This window comes from Myxocyprinus asiaticus, chromosome 2 (genome assembly GCF_019703515.2).
Source record: "Myxocyprinus asiaticus isolate MX2 ecotype Aquarium Trade chromosome 2, UBuf_Myxa_2, whole genome shotgun sequence".
Taxonomy (NCBI): domain Eukaryota; kingdom Metazoa; phylum Chordata; class Actinopteri; order Cypriniformes; family Catostomidae; genus Myxocyprinus; species Myxocyprinus asiaticus.
The window spans coordinates 16,543,590-16,571,572 of NC_059345.1; the positions used below are offsets into that span (position 1 = coordinate 16,543,590).

At 38.2% G+C, this 27,983-nt stretch overlaps 1 protein-coding gene across 2 annotated transcripts; it reads left to right on the plus strand.

Moving 5' to 3' along the window:
• The first annotated feature begins 1,097 nt into the window (after nt 1-1,097).
• Nucleotides 1,098-27,977, plus strand: LOC127413342 (synaptic vesicle glycoprotein 2B-like). 2 transcript variants are annotated; one of them, XM_051650433.1, is made up of 13 exons: nt 1,098-1,244; nt 7,864-8,518; nt 10,512-10,692; nt 16,847-16,998; nt 17,641-17,774; nt 18,099-18,188; nt 19,948-20,061; nt 22,148-22,236; nt 22,396-22,560; nt 23,500-23,633; nt 23,728-23,931; nt 24,045-24,204; nt 26,564-27,977. In XM_051650433.1, the coding sequence occupies exons 2-13, from the start codon at nt 8,068-8,070 to the stop codon at nt 26,745-26,747; spliced, it is 2,058 nt and encodes a 685-aa protein (XP_051506393.1). In that variant the 5' UTR covers nt 1,098-1,244; nt 7,864-8,067; the 3' UTR covers nt 26,748-27,977. The 2 variants fall into 2 exon arrangements, with proteins under 2 accessions (XP_051506393.1, XP_051506400.1); XM_051650440.1 differs by having other exon boundaries at nt 26,689-27,977.
• Nucleotides 27,978-27,983: the final 6 nt, after the last annotated feature.

Sequence of the window (27,983 nt, forward strand, 5' to 3'; positions counted from 1 at the left end):
TGCACAAAAAAAAAAAAAAAAAAAAAAAAAAAACCAGATTGATCTGAAGTTGCAATTTAGCACTGAGTTGAGACCAGTTTTGCTATCCTAATAAAATGGCTAAACCTAGGATTTGTAGAGGTGATACTGGTCTTAGATCAGGCTACAGCTTCTGCCTGTTTAGCAAGTTCAGATGAATTGGTGGGAGGGGAAAGTTAAGTGGTGGGGCAAAGAGAGAAAACACAGGGAATAAATGTTATTCTAAATATAGCCAGTGGTTCTGCTGGGGTGGAGCTAATCCTCTTTGCAGTAGAATTACTGGCCCTGGGATAAGGCAGCTTTACTCTGGGCAAGACATCTACCCTCTATAAAATTGTCTCATAGCAGACCATGCAAACTAGTTCTGAGCAGGTAGGAAATGGGTATTTAGGATTAGTAAAGTCTTTATGAGTCATTGATATTAGTTTGAGGAGGAAATTATGTTGGGATCCTTCAGTGTTCCATGAGAAAACATGCTTAATCCAAAGAGTTTTATGAAGACATTTAACTGAAATAGGCAATACAAATCTGTAATAATGTATTTTTGGTACTTCAGAAGGAAAGTACGTGGTGTGATAACATTGTGCACATATTTGACAGAAAAAATAGTACTGGAATTAAAAAGACAAATCTACAATACTGTTTTTCAGGTTTGGGCACATTTAGCCAAAAATAAATATATACAGTAAATGATACTGAAAGCAATGTGTGCAACTGGAGGAAAAAAAAAAAAAAAAAAATAATATATATATATATATATATATATATATATATATATATATATATATATATATATATTTATTTCTTTATTTATAATTTTTTTTTTTTTTGAGGAATTTTATGAATTTTTGAAGAATTTTAAATTAATTGTAGCACAACTATAATTTGTGTTATTGTGAAAATGATCACATCAAAACCTATTGAAGAGGCACCCATCATCCCCACCCCCACCCCAGACACACACTATAACATCCGGTTTGGTCCACTGTGTGTTCTTTAAACTATACGTGGACAATACCATTTGCTCTGGCAGCATCAAGCAAAGGGAGATTCAATCTGGATGATCGTGAGGTCAGCTCATAATCCCCTGCTCTGCCCAACAGCCTCCTATTAAGGTGACATGTAGGGCTTGCCTTCTGAAACTCTCTGCCAGGATATATATCTCCTTTTCTTTCTTTTTTACATTTATACTGAACACTGTCGTACACAGAGGAATATTAATTCTGGTAAGTTAATGCAATTTTAGTTTAAATGTATTTCAGAACTTCTTTCAAAGCCATCACTTTTAAAATTTGCCTGATAGAGGATTGCATTTGATGAATGCTCCACAATTATATTTATATCCCTCTAATCCAATTTTGAAATTTTCTAGAAATCATAAATCATGATAATTCAGTGTTTAATGTCCATTAATGATATTAGATTTACACTTTGAAAGTGATGTTGCATACTAGGCTCTTGCATCAGTAAATGTAGAAGATCTATAAAACTGATGGAAAAGCTAAATGTCTCCATACCCCCAGCCATGACATGTTCCATTTCAGAATGTGCAACAGATTGTTTATTGACTTTTTTTTATCTATCTGGTCCTGTCTGTCCTCAAGTAAGATTAAAGAATAAAATGACAACAGTTCTGGAATGAAAATTGCTACTGGTAAATGTAATTGTTATAATTACATTATAATATGCAATGTTTCCCTCATATTTTGCTCCACTTCCAAAAATCAAACAAAAAAATGCAATCTAATGTATCAAGTAAATAATAAATAAATAATTAAATAAATAGTTTATACAAAACCAATGCTGAAGAATGTCAACAAACAATTCAATATTGCCAAAATTATCAAATGATTATAGGCTTTCTCTTTGATACAGTAGGTCATTGGTACTGAGAAATTAGGAAAGTGTAAAAGATGTAATATGTGTAACAGATGAAAGTGTAAGTGTTTTTGAAAGGGGGATAAGGTCATAAAACCTCTGACATTTCCCACAGACAGCAGGTTTCTTGATAGTTTTACAGGTGACATGCTTAAACTAACGTGCCCTTCAAAGTTGCCCTCCACTAGGTATAGTCTCCTCACAGGCAGTGACATCACTAAAGACTCGCCCACACCATGTGCACTTTAAGCCATATATGGACATATCAACTGACAAGCAGGACATCACATTTTACGTTAATGTGAAACATCTCTATTAGCAATTAAAAATTACTTTAGCTAGGTGTAAGGCTAGTTGACACATAACATGTTCATGAATGTTTTTTTTTTGTTTGTTTTTTTTTAACATAGGTTTATAATATTTAATATTTTAGGGGCTGTACATTCCTGTGGTATGACATTATATTGGTAACACTTTATAATAAGTTTTCATATTTGTTAACATTAGTAAATGCATTAGGTATTATGGACTAACAATGAACAGCATTTATTACAGAATTTACTACTCTTGGTTAATGTTAATTTATGAAAAAAAAAAAAAATTTGTTTATTGTTAGTTCATGATAATTCATAAAGCATTATCTAATGTTAACGTATACGACCTTATTATAAAGTGTTACCATGAAATTAAGTACATGATTCTAAAAGAATGAGACATTTTAGAAATTAGGAGAAAAAAATGCATTGCAATGCATTTAAAACACTGTTATAAATGTATAAATATCATTATCCAGCCCAATAATAGTCCCTACAGACCTAACGGCATGCATTTGGCAGTTTATCTTTTGGCCTCTGTAGTACAAGTCTGAAATTACATAACAACCATCTGGGACTGTCAGATCACAGTGACCAGGTTGAGACAGAACAGTACACTCAGTGAATGTAGACGCTCAGTAATCTCTTTTTAAATGTAATGTTTAAGCAAGACAGAATTATTTGTTCAGGGATAAATGGTACATTTTAATGTGTTGAAATATGAGCAAGTGATCTTATATAGCAGTTTCTTTGCAAACAAATACAAGTTATGGATCGTTTTTCTTACTCTTATGTATAATATTCTTATCCTTCACTCTCATAAAAAAAGTTACCATTTTAGGTACAACGGCCGTCACTAGGACGGTATCCTCAAATGGATCTTTTTTATGTACCTCTAGTTAATACACTCTAAAAAGTGAACATATGTAGTTTGAAGTATTTCTACCTGATTTAAATTATAAAAACTAATTTTGTTGGTGTAACCTAATGTAGTCAGGTTTATGTAACCTATAACAAGGAATAGTTGCATTAACTTTATTGAGTTACTTTGAACCAACATAAAATTTCCAATACAGCTCAACAGAGCTTGGTATAGATGCGTTCGATGCTTGCGCACTACGGCTGTATTGTCATACTCCACCAGACCTGTAGAGGGAAGTACAGAGTAGTGTCATGTATAGGAGATCTGCTCTGAAGTACATACAAAGAAAAAATTTTGTGATGGAAGGCGTACTGGGATAACAACTTCGCGTTTTAACCATAGGAGAGAGCCAAACGCAAATAGCATGTCACAACAGCAGTGATGGCAGAAACTAAGCTTTCCGAAACTTCGAGTCAATTGAACCAATTGCTTCGTAAAATGATTAGTTGTTTCGAAGCACTCGATACACTGCATGCTGAGGAAATCTGCTGGTCACAGTCATGTAATCGCAATGAGAAGACTCAAGTCAAAAGCAGATACAATGACACAATGCATTGGTAATTATTTACTGCCTTGTGTTTGACATATATTTTACTTATATATATATGTATGTATTTTTGTATTTGTCTACAATATCCTGGAATAAACAGATCTGAATATTTGGAGAATATGTAGACCTTCATGTATAAATTGGCCTTTTTATAATTACTGTTTTATAATTATTTTAAATACTAAACTATTTATTTTATTTTATATTATAAAAACAACACTTTGTTGTATAAAGACATTTTACAAATATTTATGCTTTGACAGATTGTGCAATAAACATTTGAAAACGAAACGTTATGGCAATAAGTTACACTCAGACAGCATGGGACTCGAACTGTATCGAGTGCCTTAGACTAATTGACAAGCGTATTAACCACTACTCTGCAGCAATTTTAGAAGTGCCAAGTTTGGTTGTACTAATAAACAATAATAAAGTGAAGGCACATTATCATGTACAATAGTCAAAATTCCAGATTCACCTTTTGTAAACCAAATAAATCTCTTTAAATATCACGAAATATCTATGTCTCTCTCAAAATAATTTTTCATAAACACAACATTTAGATTTTTTTTTTTTTCCTTTGGGAACAAAACTCAAGGTGATCGACAGGGAAATTAAAATGACTAAAATTCAAATCAGCAACTATTCTGATTTTACGGATCTAATTTATTTCTGCACTGACTCAAGATCAGTTACAGCCTGCGTTTAGCACTAATTCAGGGTTTCACAGTGGGATCAGTGCCCCCTAGTGTAACCGAAATGCTTCAAAACTGTTTCAAAACAGTATGACATAACGAAGCCTCATTTGCTGAAATCATGTGACTTGGCCAGTTTGATACACACTCCAAAGCATTGGGTCGAAAAAAATTATTCAATTGTAAAGATTTCGAAGCTTCATGAAGCGTGTTTCGAAAGTGCCCATCACTACATGACAGTCAGGGCACTTACACACTAGGAAAAGGTCAGACAGAGCATTGGACGTATGGGACTGTGAAAGGTCCATTTGGAAGTCTTGCACAACAGAGAGATGGCTATTTAAAAAATATATATATTTTTGATAATGTACCAGTACACACTGAAACTTTTCTCCAGGCTCTCTCTACACAATTACTATCTTTTAAGCCTGACAGAGAAAGGAAAAAGAGGACAGGGAATGAATACACTATATGCTTGAGCTTGTCCGCCATGTTTTTCGATTTCACAGCGCAGCTCCCGCCTCTCCGAGATTCTCATTGGTCAACAGATGCTTACACCATAGTGTGTTGCAGCAAAAGTTGAAATGTTCTCAACTTTTGGTCACATGATGGAGCTTCACTATCAGAAACCCTTGCATTTTCTCTGTCCTATCAGGATCCTACCACTTCTGTTGACTTTGTTTATAGTTTTTGTGGCTGGATCCTGACACTCATATGTGTCTCCCTTGTTGTATGAGTGCATATGGCTTTGTTGGTTTTTCATTGCCATGTGCACTCGTGTCAATTCAGTCTTGAGTGAAACCTCGCCCCCTTGTTTGTCTTGTTATCAGTTACACCTGCCTTCCTTTGTTACCCTCCTTATTTGCGTCCCTCTTTATTTCCCCTGTTATGCTCTGTCCTGTGCTGGTTCATTCCTCTTGTCTTGTCGTGTTTCCTGGTTGGTCTGGTTTGTGTTAGTTGGTACTAGTTTGTTTTCTTTTCTCAGTTTTCCCTCTTAAGGGTAATTTCATTTATCTGCCGTGTTTGGCTAAGACTGGGCCTTTTGTGTTAAAGTAGATGCCCTGTTTTTGTGTTTTATTTTCTCCCTAATAAAGGATTTTTGGTTTATTTTTGGACATCAGCATCTGGGTTCATTCACATGTGACATGTCTGTCCTTCTGATGCACCATCCCCTTTGAAATCAATGCATTTGCAGTTTTCTCTGATGCAGTGTTTACTCTAGTGTGTAGGCACCCTTAGTCCCGTTTACATATACCATACAAATAAATGGGGAGAGCTATTTTTCAATCTTCCTTTTGCAGCCTACAGAAGAAAAGTGTTCAGTGGGCGCATGAACTTGCTTTAAAGTGTAAATGTGATTTGACCTGAATAAAGCAATGAACTTACATTAAAGAGAACATGTGATTAGACCTGATGAAAGAAACAAACTTGTTGTAACTATTGAAAGTACAGGTTGGTTAAATTCAGTTATATTCAGTATCTTACACACTTTCTTTCATTTCAACAAAACCAGTTAATTAAGATGGTACCACATGAAGTACATTTTCTAAGTTGAACTGACAATAATAACAATAATAATAATAATAATAATAATAATCAAAAACTTAATTTGGGTACATAATTGTACTATTTACTGTATATGTTCTGTGAAAAAAAGCACATTTTTGTCTCTTTAAGGGTACAAATATGTACCCATAACAAGGGTACCATCCTAGTGAAATCTTTTTACCCTAAATCGTACCTTATTTTCTGAGTGTTTGATTATTTAATTATTAGACATGTTTATCGCCCTCTAAATTTAATCTGGTCTTCTGGGAGTCAGTGTTATTTGGGCAGAATGAAATTGATCCAGTTTAAAGATGGATTAAATAACAGCTCTCATTTGTATATAAAAAAATTAAAATAAAAAAAAATAAAAAAAGAAGATATTATTGCCATTGCATCTACTTTTATATTTTTCATAGTGTCAGGGTCTTTATCCATTGCTTCACAGACACGTCTCCTGTCAGTCATTTTTGCATCAATTCAAATGTGTTCACATTTCCCTGTGACACTAATGATCATATAACAAATCATTTTAAAAGAGGCGCTTAAGTTATTTATGCATTTTCACTCTCACATGGCTGCGAGTGCTGTCCTTTCCCTCTGTCTCTTTCTTTCACACGCACACAGAGACCGAGGGAGAGATATACCACGTGAAGATGGTTTAAGCGTAGTTTCTTGCTTGATTTTTATGTGTCAAAATTACGGACAGCGTTTTAAATAATGACGGATTAATCTAGCGCTCACACGCAAGATTCTGAGAAAAATAACGAGTCAAATTAAAATGTGAAGAACTAACGTGTTGCGTGTGTAATATCAGAGATATGGGTTCTGGTCCTGTGGTAACAAGTAATTGAACTCACACCGAGAAAAGGGTTTTAAATCCTGTGGAAAACAAAGTAAGCGTGTTCATTTAAACAATGATGAGCGTGATTCGGGAGTTACATTTTGACATTAAATTTACATTTTTACACCACTGACATTTAGTTGTGGTTTTGGTAAGGCTGTAGGGTAAATACAATATGCATTCCTGTTGACTATTACACCATTTACTACTAAAATAAAATGCCTCGCTTTCGGCAATACCCTGTGGACATTTCATTTGGAAGCTGGTCAACAGCATCTCCAGCTTTTGCAACTGGAGGCATTGGTTCAAATTTCGGTGAGCACAGACCGATTTTAGCAGAAGAACTTTCTATCTCCTTTCACCGAATTCACAGTGGATGTTTCTCAATGCTAAGATTGCATTCTCGTTCTTGCGTTCTTGTGAAAATCAGTCTTGCCTAACTACCTTGAAAGAGTGAACTCAAAAGACACGAGGACGTAAAACACATCTATGCAAGATATGTAGATTCAACACGCTCTTAACTTTTTTTTTTTTTCTTTGGAGGCAAGTGATGATGTCAAACAAGTCCACAAGAACGTGAGAAACAGCCAGTGAGATTAGTCTCTATAACCAGCTGGTCCCAAGGTGATTTTTAGTGGATGTATGAAGTCAGTTCCACTCAAGTTCACACGGGTGTCCAGAGTAACCACAAGTGTAGTTCATCACATTAACTTAAGACATGTTCTACTAATGTCTGACAATCAGAAAGTGCCCAAATACTTTTTGTCTTCAGTTTGAGCAGTCTATGGTTTTATCATTTAAACCCTCACAAACTTCTTTTGCGAATAATTTTGCTTGAAAAGTGTGCTTGTGCTATTTGTTAGATATTACAATATACATTTATTGACAATGTCTATTGGCAGTGACATTCATACATTTTAACAGGGCCTTAGGTCTCCAGATACTTTTGAATTATGTTTTATTGTTTTAAACTTAACAATAAATTATGTGAAAGACTGCTTGAAAAGTGTTTATGTCCCTATGTGATCCTGTTGCAGTAATGGCAACGATCTGCTTCACTGTAATTTAATGCTATTGCTAATGTTCTTGTTATTCAGGTGCAGCATGTGGCCTTGTGTAGAATCAACCAAAGTGAAATAAATCATTGTCAACATAAATATTGGAGCCTTAACTTAAAGGAGGTGCACATAAATTATTGTTAGACCTTGCATCTGGGAGTTTGACCAAAGACTGAGAAATTCCTGGAGATTATGCTAATTTAGCTAATTTTGTCTGGAAGAATCTAACTGATTCAAGCCAACATGGATGACCCTTACCAAAACAATTTAAACCAGCAGGGAGAAACCTACCCTACATATACAGAAGAGACTTACCCCTTTCAGACGGACTACCCTCCTCAGGAGGAAGATGCTGCCAGTGATGCCACTGAGGGGCATGATGAAGAGGATCAGATGTACGAGGGGGAGTACCAGGGCATCCCCCATCCGGACGAGATCAAGGAAGCGCGGAGAGCAGCACGAAGGGAGGCCAGGATGAAGGCCAGGATGGCTGCTGAGGCTGAAGAGGAGACGTTACCAGAACAGTACGAGACCATCATGGAAGACTGTGGTCACGGGCGTTTCCAGTGGACCCTTTTCATTGTGCTGGGACTGGCCCTCATGGCTGATGGGGTGGAATGCTTCGTAGTGGGTTTCGCACTGCCCAGTGCTGAGAAGGACATGTGCCTGTCCAATGCTGACAAGGGCATGCTTGGTAAGTGATCAGAAAACATAAATGTTATTAGTATTATGTAAGAATGTATTATACTCATATTTAAAGTCAAAATAAAACGGCATTTGCAACAAGAAAAGTATGATCAGATAAAATACATTTTATTAGAATTTTAGAATATTTTATTTATAAAAAAGTTCTTAGTTAAAGTCTCAGAACTATGTTTAATGTTGTTCAAAGCTTTTAGAGCTACATTTTTTTTTTTTTTTTTTTTTTTGCAACAAAACGGGGAGATTTGTGAGGTTTGTGAAGTTACTAGTGAAGGAGTTGCCTACATCTGAACTTTCTTTAACTGGGACAAGCAATAGAAAATATAAATGAGATTCCTCCAGATTTAGCCCCCCATGCCTTGAACTGTGCACCCTCTTTCCAAAAATACACTCTCCACATATCACGTGTCAAAACATGCCAAATGAGTGAGAGGCAGATCTATTCTGATTGGCTACACCAGGACCAGCTCCAACATAATCACACAGGAAATTGACATGTTGCTTCCGAAAGTTCATGTACCGGGGAATCAACCCCATACTGTGGAATTACTGACAATCACCATACCCCATTAGACACTTTCACATCAATTCAATTTTGATAATCTTTCTCTTTAGTGCTACTGATATAGCGTGTTGCGCAAGCAACCTTTGAGACATGAGTTCTGGTCATTGGGAACCAGGAAGTAATAGCTTTCACACAGACAATGGTGAACATGTTTCACATGTTTAATATTAGCCCTAAAATTTAATTTTTACTCCACTGAAAGTTAGGTTTAGGGTTGGGGTTTGGGTGTTGAGCTAATAAAATTGATACAAACTTAAAATACAACTCGCTTTTGGCATTTCATCAGGAAACTGGAGCTCACACGTGCCCATACGTTCAATAACACTTCCAGCTTCGGCCACTGGGGGGCAGTGCTTAAATTTCAGGAAACAGACTGATTTCAGTAGCAGAACTTTCAGCCTACTGTCACCGAATTCACAGTGGGATCAGTCTACATCCTCAGATTGTTTATTGCTTTTTACAGTACATTGAGTTATCAAAGAGACAAGTGAAATTTCCTAGGACACCTATTACAGTGATATCTGTCAGGTAGTTGGGACATTTATTGTTGTATTTTTTATGAAATTTACTTAGACCAAATCAACATATAGGCCTAACTATTGTCAGAAATTGTGTAGGTGGTAAAACTTGTGATTACACACCTCTGACCCTGCAGGTTATAAAACGACAACATGGGGTATTTAAGAAACAGTTTGTAAAGTATTCCCTAGGTTGCATGTCATAATAAGGAAGAAGCAGGAAAAGTTTGAATCAAGTCACCTGCTGTCTTGTAAAGGAGTGATGTGTAATCCATGGGAGATTCACAATCCCTGCCACGTGCCTGGTAATCAATTATCCCATTCTCCAGTTAGTGTGTGTGTGTGTGTGTGTGTGTGTGTGGGCAGGTGGGTTTGGGTGGTTTATGAGGAAATGTTTGTAGGTTACAAACTGGTAATTACAAGGGTATTATGCTATAAATGTGGTTTATGCAGACATTTCTAGTGTCTCCATAATTCAAATAGCTTAAAAAACATACTAAACAATGTTATTTTTTAAATTGAAAAAATGCAGAAAGTTTTTTGTGAGGGTTAGGTTTAGGGTTAGGGTTATATATATATATATATATATATATATATATATATATATATATATATATATATATATATATATATATATATGAAAATATTATGCATATAAAAATGTCATCAAAAGACATAACTATTTGAACTTGAACTATGCTGTTAAGCATTTTATAATGTTTATTCATGACTAGTGAAAGTAATTATATTGAGTTACTGGATGATTTTATATCAAGGATGACAAAAAATACTATACATTTTGGAGTTTTTTGTAGCAAAAATATTGCAAAAATATTAGTTAGTTTCAATATGATTTATGGTTTATTACCAGTAGCTAACTGCATTTTTATCTCTGTGTTCAGGTTTAATAGTCTATGTGGGCATGATGATTGGTGCTGTTGTATGGGGTGGTCTGGCGGATAAACTGGGTCGACGGCAGTGTTTACTGTATGCTCTGGCCATCAACTGCATCTTCTCCTTCTTATCCTGTTTCGCTCAGAGCTACGGCTTCTTTATTTTCTTCAGACTCTGTTCAGGAATCGGGTAAGACCCTTATAGCAGAAGGAATGGTAGCAAGTTGCAGAGTGGAAAAAGAAAGTTGTAACCATGATGAACTTGTAACAATAGACACACAAAGACTCACCTGGACATCCATTGTGGTCCAAATATCTGAGACCACATAAAAAAAAAAACATTGAAACCTGCACTGGTGGCCAAAATTTGGAATAATGTACAGATTTTGCTCTTATGGAAAGAAATTGGTACTTTTAATCATCAAAGTGGCATTCAATTGATCACAATGTATAGTCAGGACATTAATAACATGAAAAATTACTATTGCAGTTTGAAAAAAAAAATGTTCAGAGCTTCTTAAACTACTTCAAAGAGTTTTCATCAAAAAATCCTCCACATGCTGCAATGACAGCTTTGCAGATCCTTGGCATTCTAGCTGTCAGTTTGTACAGATACTCAGGTGACATTTCACCCCACGCTTCCTGTAGCACATGCCATAGACATGGCCATCTTGTCGGGCACTTCTCACGCACCTTACAGTCTTAGCTGATCCCACAAATTCTCAATGGGGTTAAGATCCATAACACTCTTTTCCAATTATCTGTTGTCCCATTCTAATCTTTTCTTTTTGCTTTTCTGTTTCAAAAGTGGCTTTTTCTTTGCCATTCTTCCCATAAGGCCTGCACCCCTGAGTCTTCTCTTTACTGTTGTACATGAAACGTCTTGATTACTGATGTAACCTCTGTTCCCTGATGGAGGGAATGAGACGTTGTGTCAATGTAGTGACACCAAGGGTTCGATCTTGAGAGCTCCAATCACCTTTGCTTAAAATAGAAAAGGCGAGTGGAATTTGCATGCCACTCTCCGCCCCGGACATACGGGTATAAAAGGAGATGGTGTGCATCACTCATTCAGATTTATGCTGAGGAGCCAATAGAGAGTTCCGGCCATGTCAGTGGCTGGTTCAGCGCCGTGGCAGGAGGGACACAACTCCTGTTCCCTGTTCCCTGTTCCCTCCATCAGGGAACAGAGGTTACATCAGTAACCAAGACATTCCCTGTCTGTCACTCACTCGACGTTGTGTCGATGTAGTGACACTAGGGGTTCCTATAGGAAACGCTGCAGGCGCTGAACCGTGTCATGAGGCACGGAAGTGTGGACACGGGCAAGCTGCTGCGTGCCTCGCAGTGAGCGTTCAACCATGTTATGACCTTCCAGCGAGTTAGGTAAGGCGTCTCCCTAGTCCCATTAAGGGGGGAGAGGGCACTTACCCAAGTAGGCTACTGGTGGTGCCTTTCTAAATTTGCTGTTAAGCAATCTCCCGCTGAGCACTTTCAAGAATAGCGCTGGGAAGTGCTCTTCCCTCTCCAGGAAGGAGAGCACTACGGAGACCACATCCTGCCAGAGGGAGATTAACATGTGGAGCATACCTCACATGGACTTACCAACGGGGAAGTACACATATGGAATGATACCACAGGAGGACCCTATCTACAGAGAGGGTACACAGCACAGTGGCCGAGACAGAGAAATCTCTGACAAGGGGAGACACAAGTTTCACCTAAGGGGGAAACCAAACAGTGGAAACTCATCACATGGGATTACCAAAGGGGAATCACCATGTATGGAGCACTGAGCCCAAGCACACGGGCTCACCTGAAAAGGGGAATACCACGAGTACTGGTCCTGGTGGCGTTACCCCTCTGCCGAGTTCATCACCGGACAGTGCTGAAGAATTAAAGAGGTGTCTGGAGTTCACCGGTACGGGGAACTGTTGTGGACAAAAGGCGCGCATTATCACCTTTGAAAAAGGGGAAAGGCGCAATGCAAGCAATACACCCAACCAGCCAGCCGGTCTACCTGCTGTTACCACGTAACACTCGGGTCGAAACCGGGTCTATGCGTAGGTTATTGGCGTAGCCCAACCCGCAGCTCTGCATATGTCTGCTAGAGAGGCCCCCCTTGCCAGTGCCCAGGAGGATGCAACACCTCTAGTGGAGTGCGCCCGGACTCCCAAGGGGCACGGCAAGTCCTGTGACTGGTATGTGAGAGAAATGGCATCCACAATCTGATGGGCCAACCTCTGCTTGGAGACAGCTTTCCCCTTCTGCTGTCCTCCAAAACAGACAAAGAGCTGCTCCGAGCATCTAAAGCTCTGCGTGTGGTCCAGATAGATGTGCAGGGCGCAAACTGGACACAGCAATGACAAGGCCGGGTCTTTCTCCTCTGAAGGGAGCGCTTACAGGTTCACCACCTGGTCCCGAATAGGAGTGGTAGGAACTTTGGGCACGTAACCGGGCTACGGTCTCAAGATCATGTGAGAGTGTGCCGGCCCGAACTCCAGGAATTCTCTGGTAACAGACAGCGCCCGCAGGTCCCCCACCTTCCTGATGGAAGTGAGCGCCACCAGGAGGGCCATCTTCAGAGACATAGTGCTGAGCTCGGCCTGCTCCAGGGGCTCAAACGGGGCTCCCTGTAGGGCAGGAAGGACCACAGAGAAATCCCAAGAGGGGATCAGGCACGGTCTAGGAGGATTCAATCTCCTCGCGCCTTTGAGGAACCTGTTGATCAGGTCACGCAGTCGTGAGGGACTGCCGTCCAGTGTATCGTGGTGAGCTGCTATGGCAGCCACGTACACTTTCAGGGTAGAGGGAGACAGCCGTCTCTCCAGCCCTTCCTGAAGAAAAGACAGCACAGACCCGACAGCACATATCTGTGGGTCTTCCCCACGGGGAGAACACCAGTTAGCGAAAAGATGCCACTTCAAGGCATACAGCCGCCTCATAGAGGGGGCTCTGGCCTGAGTGATTGTGCTTACCACCGCTGATGGAAGACCCGCTAGGTCTTCCGCATCCCGTCCAGGAGCCAGCTGTGGATATTCCAGAGGTCCGGCTGAGGGTACTGGAACGTGCCTTGCCTTTGAGTGAGAAGGTCCTGCCTCAGGGGAATGCACCAGGGAGGTGCTACTGTCAGGAGCATCAGATCCAAGAACCAAGTCCGGTTGGGCCAATACGGTGCAACAAACAGGACTTGCTGCTCGTCCTTCCTGACTTTGCACAGAGTCTGTGCAATGAGGCACACAGGAGGAGACGTGTACTTGCCCAGCCCCCGAGGCCAGCTGTGCGCCAAGGCACCCATGCCGAGGGGAGCCTCGGACAGGGAGTACTAAAGGGGGGAGTGAGAGAACTTTTGGGAGGCAAACGTATCTACCTGTGCCTCCCCGAATTTCTCCCAAATCAGCTGAACTACGTGGGGGTGGAGTCCCCACTCCCCACGGGGTGTTACCTGCCGTGAGAGCACATCCGCTGCACAGTTGAGGATGCCCGGAAGGTGAATGGCTCACAGTGACTTCAACGTCTGCTGACTCCAGAGGAGGTGGCGACGGGCGAGTTGCGACATGCGACGCGAGCGTACGCCGCCTTGTCGGTTTATGTACGCTATGCCCGCTGTGTTGTGGGTCTGGACCAACACATGCTTGCCCTGAATCAACGGCTGAAGCCTCCGCAGAGCCAGCAATACCTGCCAGCAACTCTAAGCAGTTGGTGCTCTGCCAAAGGAGTCAGGGCCCCATCCAGAGCCCGACATTGCCTGCCCATTGCACATGGTGCCCCAGCCCAAGTTTGAGGTGTCTGTCGTGACCACGACACACCATAAGACCTGCTCTAGGGGAACACCTGCCTGTAGAAACGGCAGGTCCGACCAAGGGCTGAAAGTCTGATGGCACTGTGGCGTGATGGTCACACGCCAGATGCTGTGGCACCATGCCCACCTTGGGACTCGAGTCTGTAGCCAGTGCTGAAGCGGTCTCATATGCATCAACCCAAGGGGGAGAACTGCCATCGAGGATGTATATGTCCCAGGAGCCTCTGAAATTGTTTCACTGGCACCACTACCTTCTGCCTGAAGGTCTTCAGGAAGGTCAGCACTGACTGAGTGGCTGTGAGTCGTGCTCCGAGCCCAGAAACCAATCATCCAGCCACGAATGCTCAGGGCAGGGTGGAGGGTTCCACTTCAGTCCGATATCCGAGCAAGCACGGCTGCCATCTCAGGGTCCAATTTTCATTGGCCTTTTCTATTTTAAGCAAAGGTGATTTTCTAGTACTAAATTAGCAATTTAGCATGATTTCTCAAGGATAAGGTGTTGGAGAGATGGCTGCTGGAAATGGGGCCTGTCAAGATTTGATAAAAATTACTTTTTTCAAATAGTGATGGCACTGTTTTTTACATCAGTATTGTCCTGACTATACTTCGTGATCAGCTGAATACCACTTTGGTGAATTATAGTACCAATTTCCTTCCGAAACAGCAAAATCTGTATATTATTCCAAACATTTGGCCGCCAGTGTACATAAGCAGTAAGTTTTAGTGTTGTGAAAAGTTTCAAATAAACACTGACTGTGGTCTGGTTTAATTAGTTATGTGACAGGATTGTGACCACCTCTCTCTCAGGTTTTCCATGTGCTTTTGTTTTCCTCCTTCCCTTTTGTTTCCCACAGGTGCTGCTCAGCAGCGCAATCAATGTAGTCATGGCAGCGCTGATTCACACTGCTTGTGATTATTGGCAGCACCTGTGTTCAGTCTTCCCTTCCTCTTTATATTCTCTCATTTGTCTTGTCTTCCCCATCAGATAATTTTGTTTTGTTCTTGTTTCCAGTCCGGTCATGTAATTCTCCTGCCGGTTAGTTCTTACTTCTTTTTGTCTTGTTAATTTGTTTTTCCCTTGTGAGTTTTGTTCTCTGTTTTGTTCAGTTTTCTTAGTTGGTTAATTTTTTTCTATTTATGCCTTGCTTTGGTTTTGTTCTCCCTCCTGAGAGTTTTGTTTGTATTTTGTTGGTTTAGTTTCATTTTAAATAAAACACCTTTCATTGCCATCCTGCGTCTTGGGTCCTACCTCAAATATTCTGTGACACTGACATGACATAAAATGATGATTTTTTTTTTTTTTTTTAATATTCTGCACTATTTATAGGTCACTAATCAAATAAGAATATTTGAGATATTGCCCTTGATTGTACACTTCATTGTACAAAAGTTCAGATTTCCTTGCTTCCAATGAAGCACACAAGACTCTGTTTTGAACATTCTCAAATCATGCTGGTTATCATGGATCATCAAGCTTTACACAAACTTGTGAAGTCCATGTCAGTGTATTCTGTCCTTAAAACTAAAAGGGGTCATAACAAATAGGAACTAGGAAATTCTAAAATTCATGTAAATTTGGTGATATTTTAATTCAAGCTGTTATGCTGATGTAATTAAATTAAAACTTGTGCATTCATTTAAAAAAAACAACAAAAAAAAACAAATGTTTTCTAGTAAACATTTCAGAATTTTGGTCCCAAAAGTACACTCATGAATGACAGAATCATTGTAGAGAAACACTGTAATTCTCATCATAGCTACTGGCCAAATGCATGTTGATGCATTATTGGAGAGCAGTGTTACTGTAAGATGTACCTGTACATTCATTATGCTATTCCAGTGTCCGATAACCCAAGAGAATTTAAATAAATCGTAACTCAATTTAAGATTATCTGTACAGTGTGTTGTCTCTGGACTCAGAGTGTTATTTATGGAAATTTACCATGGTTTTATATAGCAACATTAACTAGTAACAATGTAGTAACTATGGACATTTTTTCAGAAATACAACAAAATGCTTTATTTTGGGAAATGATGGTAAATGAAGAACAGTTAATTAAGAAAAACACAAGCAGGATATTATTCATAACAAAACCCCCAATTCTATAGTTACATTTATAGAAACAACCTTTACATTTATCAAAACATGGTAATGAGGACCCATCAATCCTTTTAATTGTGATTACTGTAGTTTTTCAAAAAAATGTCTGAAGACATCTCTTCCACGATCACTTAACTAATATATAACCATAAATAAAGGCACTTTAATAATAATAATAACAATAATAATAATAATAATAATAATAATAATAGGTAATTTGGCACTGCTGATGTTGTTGGCTCCTTTATGATAAATGTATGTGTTTTCCTCATTTGTAGGTTGCTTTGAAGTTATTTTCTGTGAAATTAATTAATATAAATCAATACCACTTTTCAAATATGGTTTCTGTGTAGGCACTGAGGTACATTTTTATATAAAGTTTCTGTCTATTACTGTAGTACTGTAATTGATATCAGCACACAGTCTCATTATCTCCTGCAGGATTGGTGGGTCGATCCCCGTCGTGTACACGTATTACTCTGAGTTCCTACACATGGACAAGAGAGGAGAACATCTCAGCTGGTTGTGTTTGTTCTGGATGCTCGGGGGACTTTACGCCTCCTTCACTGCCTGGGGAATAATCCCACATTATGGTAATAATAATACTACCATAATAATTCTTTAAAATGATATGAATAATTAACAATAACTGCAAGCACAGTGTAAGAGCTGACTGAAAAAATGAGGGGGGAATTGTTTAACAAAGTAAAAATGACATATAGGAGCTTTTAGAAGATGCCATGTTAATGTGATGCCAATATAATTCTATAACAATATTACAAGTTTATTTAAGTAGTGTCAGACTTTTTTTTTTTATTAAGGGTCCATATTTGCTCCCTGGAAATAACTTTTAAGGGCATTTTTTACCTTCATTAGGACATTTTTCTTAACCATATTAAAAGCACATCAAGCAGCAAACTTGATAGGCCTCAAATATAATTTAATGAGGTATATAAAAGTTTAGATAACAGATTAAAAAAGGAGAAATTTACTTCAGCAGCATCTTTTAAATTATTATAATTATTTTATTTTTATTTGTTTTATTTATTTATTTTTTTGCTTCCACATTTTAAATATTTGTGGGAATTATTGCCAATTTCCAAGACATTATTGCCCCAGGCCCTGGCTAAAAATATGTTGAAATGTTTGGACATAATAGATCATTTCATGATCCGTGTTGTCAAGTTTCCTGTGGTTTTCAAGTTTCTGAGGGTTTTGTTGGCTTTGTGTTCCAGGCTGGGGCTTCAGTATGGAAACAGAGTTCCAGTTCCACAGTTGGAGGGTGTTTGTGCTGGTTTGTTTCCTTCCCTCAGTGGCTGCTCTTGCTGGGCTAGTGTTCATGCCGGAAAGCCCCCGATTCCTCCTGGAGGTAATAGATGTGTATGTGTAGTATCATGCAGTAGGTGCTGGGTTTTATCATTAAATGACTTCCTATGTTTTATGGTGTAGTTAAAAAAGTGCAACATTTCATTGCTCTAGCTTTCTGGACCTTTAATATACCAATTAATATGGTCCACAGAATGTAATTTACTGCTAAATAAATCAAATTGCACAGCAAATGTTGCTCAAAAGTCTGAATATTTCTAATCCAATATACTAGCCTCACTAACACCTCTTCCAGCAGCAACCTTAGTTTTCCACTGGAGGTCTCCCACCTCTACACAAGGCTCATATTCGCTTTTGTAATTTTCAGACCGCGAGACATGACGAAGCCTGGATGATACTAAGGCAGGTCCATGACACCAACTGGAGGGCAAAGGGAGAGCCAGAGAGAGTGTTTCAAGTATGTTAACTTTAAAATTACACAACCCCAATTCTGAAAAAGTTGGGACAGTATGAAAAATGCTAATAAAAACAAAAAGGAGTGATTTGTAAACTATGTTCACCCTTTTCTATATTGAAAGTACCAAAACTACACATAATATGTTTTACCTTGTGAATTTCATAGTTTTATTTTTTATTTTTTTTAAATGTACAGTAATTTCAAATCAGATGATTACAACACACTCCAAAAGATTTGGGACAGTCGCGTGTTTACCCCTGTGAAACATCACCATTTCTTATAATAACACTTATTAAGCATTTGGGCACTGAGGACACATGTTTGTTAAGTTTAGAAAGTGGAATTTCCCCCCATTCATCCATTATGCATATCTTCAGCTGCACAATTGTAAGGGGTCTTTGTTGCCATCTATTGCGCTTCATAATGCGCCATACATTCTCAGCTGGAGACAGGTCAGGACTGCAGGCAGGCCAGTCTAGCACCCACACTCTCTGCTTACACAGCCATGCACTTGTAATCCGGGCAGTATGAGGTTTGAAGTTGTCCTGCTGGAAAATGCAGGGACGTCCCTGGAAAAGACAGTGCTGGATGGCAGTATATGTTGCTCAAAATTTTTTAAGTATCTGTCTGCATTAATGGTGCCCTCACAGATGTGCGAGTTACCCATGCCATGGTCACTGACACACCACCTGACTCTGATTACAGCTTGGATGGTCCTTTTCCTTTTTGGCCCAGAGAACACAACAGCTGTGTTTTTCAAAAACTATTTGAAATGTGGACTCGTTGGACCAAAAAACACAGTTCCACTGTTCTACTTTCCATCTAAGATGTGACCTAGCCCAGAGAAGTCAGCAGCGCTTCTGGACAGTGTTGATGTATGGCTTCTGCAATGCTTAGCAAAGTCTTAACTTGCACCTGTGGATGCAGTGGCGAGTGGTGTTGACTGACAAAGGTTACTTAAGTAATCCCAAGCCCATGTTCATGATATTCATTACAGATGAATGATGCTTTTTAAGATAGTGACATCTGAGGGATCAGAGATCTCACGCATTCAGAAGTGGTTTTTGTCTAGCACTTTATGCACCAAGATTTAACCAGATTCCTTGAATCTTTTAACTATATTTTGCATTGAAGAGGGTGAAATACCCAAAATCCTTCCAATTTGTCTTTGGGGAACATTGTTCTCAAAGTGCTGGATTATTTGCTGAAGTATCTGTTGGCAAATTGACAAGTCTTGAATGATCCTTGCTCTTGAAGGCTAGGCTGTTTTTGGAGGCTCACTATATATTATGACACGATTGCCTCACCTGTTTAACATCACCTGTTTAACAACTGCTGTTTTACATACTTATTTCAACTCATTAAATTGTTATTAGTCTTAAATTGCCTGTCTCAACTTTTTTGCAGCGTGTTGCAATCATCTGATTTGAAATGACTGTACATTTTCAAAAAAACAATGAAATTCACCATGTAAAACATCATATAATGTGTAGTTGTAGTGCTTTCAATATAGCAAAGGGTGAACATAATTTACAAATCACTCCTTTATGTTTTTATTAGCATTTTTCATACTGCCCAACTTTTTCAAAATTGGGGTTGTAGATCACCGTACTAGCACTGGAGACCATCACAAAGAACAATAAGAATGTTTTGTGGTTTGTCTTTGATGAGTTTATTGAATAAAGGGCTGAGTTGATTGCATGTACAAATGCCGTTATGTGCATCCACTTACAATTATAAATAAATCCCTCTCTTTCAGGTTTCTCAGATCAAAACACCCTTCACTCAGGATGATGAATTTATAGAGATTCAGAGTGAAACTGGCACTGCCTTCCAGAGGTTTACGGTCAGACAGATGACCCTGGTCAAACAGGTACTGTACGCAAATATAAAATAAGCCATAGTTTTATCTGAAAGAACAATCTGTATCCACCACCAGTGCCAAGATATTAGCTAATGCCTGCCAATGTTGCACAGTGTAACAACATTTCAACAGCATCCTACTTTTATATTACTAGCACAACATTTCCATCATAAAGACCCCTTTCCTGTGTCGATATATTTCCTGTTGAAACAGGAAGTTTGGGTAGGACATATTGAAGGGCTCATCCCATAAAGAGCACCTGTTGTGGTTTATCAAATATTACCTTTCATGTAGTGTGTTATTTAGCTGTTTGTGAATGTAAAAAAGTCTGCAAAGTTTCAAAAATCAAAGCGCATGAAATATGGAGTTATTGACACCCAAAAGAAAGAACCAATTCTGAACACCTGAAAGGAGTCGTTAGTAATTCCAAACTTACTTCCTGTAGTGACCTACGTAATTTGGTAACAAAAAACCTGCCTCTGGTCTGTTTACATGTACAGCCAGTGTAGCCTGTTAGCCTCTGCTAACCGGCTAACTCACGTTATTGTCAAACTACATATAAACTTACCACAGAGAAACGTCCTGTTCTCGTCGTGCTTGCGATGGTGGTTTGGGTTGATCTTCCGATGTATCACTATCGGACTCGGGCTCAAATTGGTAAGGTAAAACAGACATTTTTTCAGACGGAGCTGAAACTCGGATATGGTAGTGGGCATTTCCTTTCCGACACGCGTTGTAAGCGGTAGACCAATCACAACAGACTGGGACATCTGACCAATCAGAGCAGAGTAGGCTCTCCGAAAGGAGGAGTTTAGAATGAATCCTTTAGAACAGATCATTGAAGGAGTCGTTTTTGACACTGGGAAAAAAAGGTAATGCTGCAATTTAAATTATGAGCAAATTAAAGTGTTTTTTTTGACCTTGGATGCATGTAAATCTATTGTATGAGACCTTTAAAACAACATTAGGCACGTTTAAAAATCATAATAGGTGCACTTTAAAGGAATATTCTGGGTTTAATACAAGTTAAGCTCAATCAACAGCATTTCTGGCACAATGTTGATTGCCAGAAAAATACATTTTGACTCATCATGTTTCTTTAATTAAAGCATAAAATCTGGGTTACATGGAGGCACTTACAATGGAAGTGAATGGGGCCAGTCCATAAATGTTAAAATACTCACTGTTACAAAAGTTTAGCCATAAGACGTAAACAATATGCATGTTAACATGATTTTAGTGTGATAAAATTGCTAACTAACCTTTTCTGTGTAAAGTTATATCCAATTTTACAACTTCGTTCCCATGGCGACTAAACGGCGTAAACCCTAAAACAGCTGTAAAACCTTTGATTTAAACAACTTATCTTAAATAATACTCAACTTGTAACAGAAGAATTATTGTACGTGCTTTTATAAAATCATAAGCTTCACATTTCTGCCTTAAAACCCTCCAAAAATTTGCTCCATTCACTTTCATGTGCCTCACTGTAACCTACATTTTTGTTTAATTTAAAGAAATGGAGAGACTAGTCAAAATTATTTTTTGTGGTAATCAACATTATGCCACAAATGCTGCTGACTGAGCTTAAATTGTATTAAACCCAGAATATTCCTTTAAGGGATCAGCCCTTCAATAAGGTTAATTTGTCAACTTTTAGGAGAAAACAAAGATACAGATTGCTTGAAAGTTAATAAACAAAAACATAAAAAAGCCACTAAACACTAGACTTAAAGTGTCATTATTTTTAAAATTCTGCAGCTGTAGCTTTAAAGACTCCATTAAATCGGTTTTCTTTCCTTTGTTGAATATATTTTCTACTGAAACATTTGGGAATAGACATTCTCATTCTAGAGAGCATTTAACTTGACAAAAATATGTGTAATGAAAAATGAGTCAACAATATTTAAGTCTGTTTTCCAAATAAAGAAAGACTGTACATTTTAAATGTGTATATCTGCTAAAAAAAAAACTAAATTAAAAAAATTGTTTTATGTGGTTAAAAAACAGAAAACTCCAAAACTGATTTCATGGGGTCTTTAAGATTATTGAATTGCTAAAGCATGAAGTGATTGTTTCCATTTTGCTCAAAAAGGTCATGAAGAACATTATGTCTCTGGCTGCACCTGAACTCAGACTCCATGGTTTGTTCATTGCCATAGTGTGGTTTACTATGGCCTTCAGGTGAGCTACTCTTTATGCATTACTTTTAAAATGAACTCAGGCTTAGAAACTGCATGGAATTCGGAGTCAGACGTGTAAATACTGTAGACAGTAGTGGATTCATTTAAAGAATGACTTCATTAACAGTAAATGTCCTATTAATCAAACCATCTTTTGCAGCTATTATGGCCTGGGAGTGTGGTTTCCAGACCAGATCAAGTACCTGCAGTATGAAGATTATGAGTCTAATATTAAGCTTTTCCATCGTGAGAAAGTGGAACGCTTTCATTTCAATTTCACTCTGCAAAATCAGGTTCACAAAGAGGGGGAGTATATCCATGACAGGTGCAATATCAGATCATCACAGTAACTGTCTTTATTTAAAGCTGAAGTGTGTAATTTCAGAGCCATGCAAAAATAATGACTTCCAGAATTTCATTAGTCAAGCCCCAAACTCACACCACTGGTTGAACCAATACTGTGCTTCAGCCTGGACAGGTTGCTCAGACAATTACATTTTGATAGTGCCACAGTGTTACTCATTTTGGTGAAATAACCTATGAATAGCTTACATATAGTTGACTCAACATATTAAACTGGGATATAATAAAGAATTTTAACATCGAAAAAATTATTCCACCACCTTTTCTCTTTATGATATATGACAATATACACTCACGAGGACTTTATTAGGAACCCTATGGTCCTAATAAAGTACCTGACATGGTCTTCTGCTGTTGTAGCCCATCCACCTCAAGGTTCAACATCTTGTGCATTCTGAGATGCTATTCTTCTCACTACAATTATACAAAGTGGTAATCTGAGTTACCGTAGACTTTCTGTCATCTCGAACCAGTCTGGATATTCTCCGTTGACCTCTCTCGTTAACAAGGCATTTCCGTCCACAGAACTGCCGCTCACTGGATGTTCTATGTTTTTGTCATTCTGAGATAACTCTAGAGACTGTTGTGCGTGAAAATCCCAGGAGATCAGCAGTTACAGAAATACTCAAACCAACCAGGCACAAACAATCATGTCACGGTCGAAATCACTGAGATCACATTTTTTCCCCATTCCGATGGTTGATATGAACATTAACTGAAGCTCCTGACCCGTATCTGCATGATGTTATGCATTGCACTGCTGATTAGATAATCATATGAATAAGTAGGTGTACAGGTGTACCTAATAAAGTGCTCCGTGAGTGTATTATTTTTTCAAATGAAGTATGCATGCAGATCTATGCATTGGTTGACCAGACAGTTCTGTGTTCTCTACCTGAAGGTTTATCAATATAGAAATCAGAAATGTGAAGTTTGAGGACTCGCTGTTTGAGAACTGTTATTTTGAGGACATCAAGTCAACAGAGACCTTCTTTGAGAACTGCACCCTTAAAAACACAGTCTTCTACAATACAGGTATTCAAATCATACAAATTATTCACCTCTATCTGATTAGATTTATGAATAATTGTTTTAGCAGGTAAATCTTAAATTACTGTGTTTCTTACAGACCTGTGGGAAGATTCAAAGTTCATTGACTGTAGGCTGGAAAATACAACATTTTTGCACCCCAAAAAAGGCTGCCATCTAAACTTCCAAGAGGAAAATGATATCCTAATCTATTTAGTCAGCTTTCTCGGCAGTTTGTCTGTGATACCGGGCAATATTATAGCAGGTCTATTAATGGATAAAATTGGGAGAATTAAAATTATAGGTGAGTGGTTACACACAGGAGCTTATATTAACAGTTGTGGCTCATTTCAAGAATTGAAGAGACATTTCTTCCAACTTAAAACTTGGTGTGTGGGTTTATGTGCATGTTCGCAGGGGGTTCTATGCTGGCATCAGCTGGCTGTACCTTTTTCCTGTTCTTGTGCTTCAGTCAAGGGGCGGTCATTACCTTCCAGTGCCTCTTCTTTGCAGCTGGTGCGGCAGCTTGGAACGGCATTGAGGTCATTACAGTGGAGCTCTATCCAGCCTCTAAAAGGTAAAAAAAAAAAAAAAAAAGATCCATTTCCATCACCGAAGACATCTCAGACATTTCAAAGCAATGAATGTCATGGAATGTGTCAGGAATGAGGACCCAAATGCAGGAATGAGTGAAAATAAAGATTGAATTAAACAGAAAACAAACAGGCAACATAAAACTCTCACGGGGGAAAGAAAACAAAACAAAACAAAAACTAGAATAAGGATAATATCTAGGACCAACTGGGAAGAAGAACAAGAACAGAAACAGACTGACTACTAACAAAACTCACAAGACGATCTGACAAATACATGAGGGAAGAGGGCACAATATATAGAGTCAAAGCACATGAGGAACAGGTGAAGGCAATTAACATGACATGGACTAAACGATGGAGAGTGATGAGGGTAACGAGGAGGCGGGGTCAAGGAAGCACATGGCTATGACAAACACAGACACAGCCAATTACTCATACACATGACAAACACACACGAACAGAAAACAGACAGTAACAGAACGGCAGACAGAGAAGGATCATGACAGTACCCAATTTTCCTGGTTTCGGATGCAGCCTATGTGTCCATGTTAACGCACAATTGCCATTTTTGGCTGGGTTCCAAATGGGATAAATCAGCCTGTGATGGGCACTTCAAAGGGAGAAAAATCATCATAGGTATGCTGTAAGATACCTTTAAACTGAATAAAACTTTACTTTCAATAAAAATGGCTTAAAAAGTCAGTTCCAAATGACTGTTATTTTGGAGCTCTCACAGTGGATGGTAAAGACTTTGAAGGGAATAGGGCATAGGGAAGATCACTTCTGAATGGAACACGCCCATTTGAAGAGTGTGCATGTGCGTATGTGCTCAAATGCGTCGGGGGAACCTGGAGTCTGATGAAGAGGGAAACCCCACTATTGCAGTGCATTTCATTTGTCTCATTACCCAGTGCATGCCAATTTCGTGTCTTCTGCAGCTTTTTCGCATAAAACATCTGTCGTAAGTACGTGTAAATGAGCTATTATAATTTAATTCTCCCAGAAGTTATTACTACACCCCCTGTGTAACGTAATTAACGACAGCTCTGTATTGTTGAAACAACGTGGTTCGAACGATGGATGTGTGACTTAGTTACTATGGTTTTGGGAAACAGTCGGACTGGCTAGTTAATTTCTCCAACCATGAATCGTACTATGACGGTTAAGCAGTGAGAAGGTCGTTGTACGGGAAACGCACCACAGAACGAATTGCTGTGTAAATTACGTAAGAATTGATTTACAGACATTTTACACAGAAATTTGTTCTGCCCGTGTTTCATGAATGGAGCCCGCAGAATGGACTGAAGCCTTATTTTCATTCAAGTCTGACCAAAGTCTATGAAAGAAAAATTTACTTTTTAGTCTAGGTTACAAAAATGCTTTTGAACTTTTTTGGTGTTATTGCCCAGGAAAAATATACAGTTCATCTAACACACAAACCAATTCATGAAACAGCAAAAATATCAAACCACTGTTTTTGTCAACAAATATTGGTCTTAATAAATTGGGACCCACTTTATATTAGGTTCTTTAACTACTATGTACTAACATTAAAATACATACAATGCAATGTACTTATTGTGTAACAACATAGTTCTGCAAAATTCTCAAAAGATTCACATTTGCTGCTACTGAGGTTGTAGGAGTAGAGTCAGGGTTAGGGTTTAAGGTAAGGGTTGGGGCAGGATTAGGTTCAGGATTAGGGGTAAGGTTAACAGTAAAACTACAGATGAAATTAAATGCAGGTACTTTAAATATAAGTACAATTCAACAACACGTATGTGTGTAATAATTACATTGTGTCAAATGTTTAAGTACATAGTTAAAGACACCTAATATAAAGTAGGTCCATAAATTGTATACAGTATGTTTATAACAATTGTAACTCATGTGACAACAATAAACATGTGTTGTCTCAGTAAAATGCCCTTGCCCTGAAATCACAGTTCATATATTTATGTTAAATTTTGTTTTATAATATTGTTGACCTGAATATAATACTGAGTCTGAATGCATGACAGTGTGATTTTACTGATATTAGAATTTTAGTTTGAAGGATAGAATTCACAAGAAATATTCTAATCTAAAAGGGGTTTGAAATATGTGTTTCGAACCACCATAATAAGCACTGCTAGAGAAACCACATTTATGTAATTGTACTTTTGACTCAACCATATAGTTACTGAGATACAGCCCTTGTGACAACTTTCTTGTATGACAGCTGGACAACTAGCCATGTGACAACTCTTCACTATACTAACATGTATGAGTACAGTTTTGGTATACTAAGTAAAATAAAAATACTACCTTAGTAAATGTTCTTAACACTTATGTTCCCAGAGCCACAGCTTTTGGTGTGTTGAATGGAATCTGCAAACTGGCAGCTATCATTAGCTGTTTCATCTTTGGCAAGTTTATCGGCATTACCAAGATCATTCCCATCATCCTGTCTTTCTCTGCGCTAGTGTGTGGAGGACTGCTGGCGTTTAAACTACCTGAGACACGGGAGGTCATTCTTAAATGAAAAGCCAAACTCCTCAAGCATCAAGGCCTTGTACCAGCGTTTGGTCCAGCTGGGATCTGGATTTCCTTGTTCGGACCCCTGAACACTGACAGCAAAAGGGCTGAATCGTGTAAAGCTGATATGGTGTCATGTTACATCAATTTTACCTTAGTATTACTTTCTCTTTTTTTCTTATATTTTCCAGAATATTTTAAGTATGGAATCAAACTTTTTACATTTTTGGAAATCTTTACTACAATGGTACAGAACTTATAAGAGGTTTGAGTGAGTCAGCTGTACAGAAACTTTGACTTTCAGCAATAAACAAGTTAATAACAACATGCTGGTCAGATTTCTGCAAATGTAACTGACTTTTTTTTTTTTTTTTTTTTGCAAGATTTTGGGCAGAAATATTTATGAATTTACTACCTTCGTCTGATCACATGCTTTTGGTACTAGTTTTGGTCATCTTGTAGCTTTTGTTGTGTTGTATTTGTATATTACTGTGCTATATATATATTTCTTAATAGATTATTTTATTTTCACTGTGTTTTAACTCTAATGCTGTTGGATTCCCATCTTGTCAACTATTATTTGCCATGCCTTTTCAATAGAACATGATCATACTAAACAAGAATGGCATTGTTTGTATGAAGACAGACATTTTTTACATTTTACTTGAGAAAAATGTGTATAATGTTCATTTCCTGTGAGAAAATGTTTCGAATATGTGATTATTTATCTGTTTATTAAATTGTGTCAATAGTAAATATCAACAAGGGGCTCATCAATATTAATTTATAGTTATTATTATACATTTTTCACTTTTGACTACAGAGAAAGCTATGTATGTCTTTTTTAAGATGATATCTCTAAGAGGTAAACACTGACAAAAGAGGGTTTAAATTCCATAACTAGTATTAATGGCTTTATAAAAGGGAATAACAAAGTATTTTTATATTTCATATTCAAAACTTAATGGATTAAAGGACCAATTTACTTTGTTTCTTTTGTTTTGTTTGTTCTGGTTTGTGATGGTATAAATAAAATAAAAATAAAACATAACTTTCAATGTTTGAGGAGTTCCCGTGCTTTTCTGTGAGTGAAAGTATGGCAAGGCACTTGTAAAAACAAAGCCATGGCACACGTGTGAATAAGTCACACCTCTAGTTATGGTAATTTATTTATGCAAAAGGTGTGAAACAAATAAATTACCATATTTTTGTTCTTTCACCATATTCACTTTTATAAATCGGC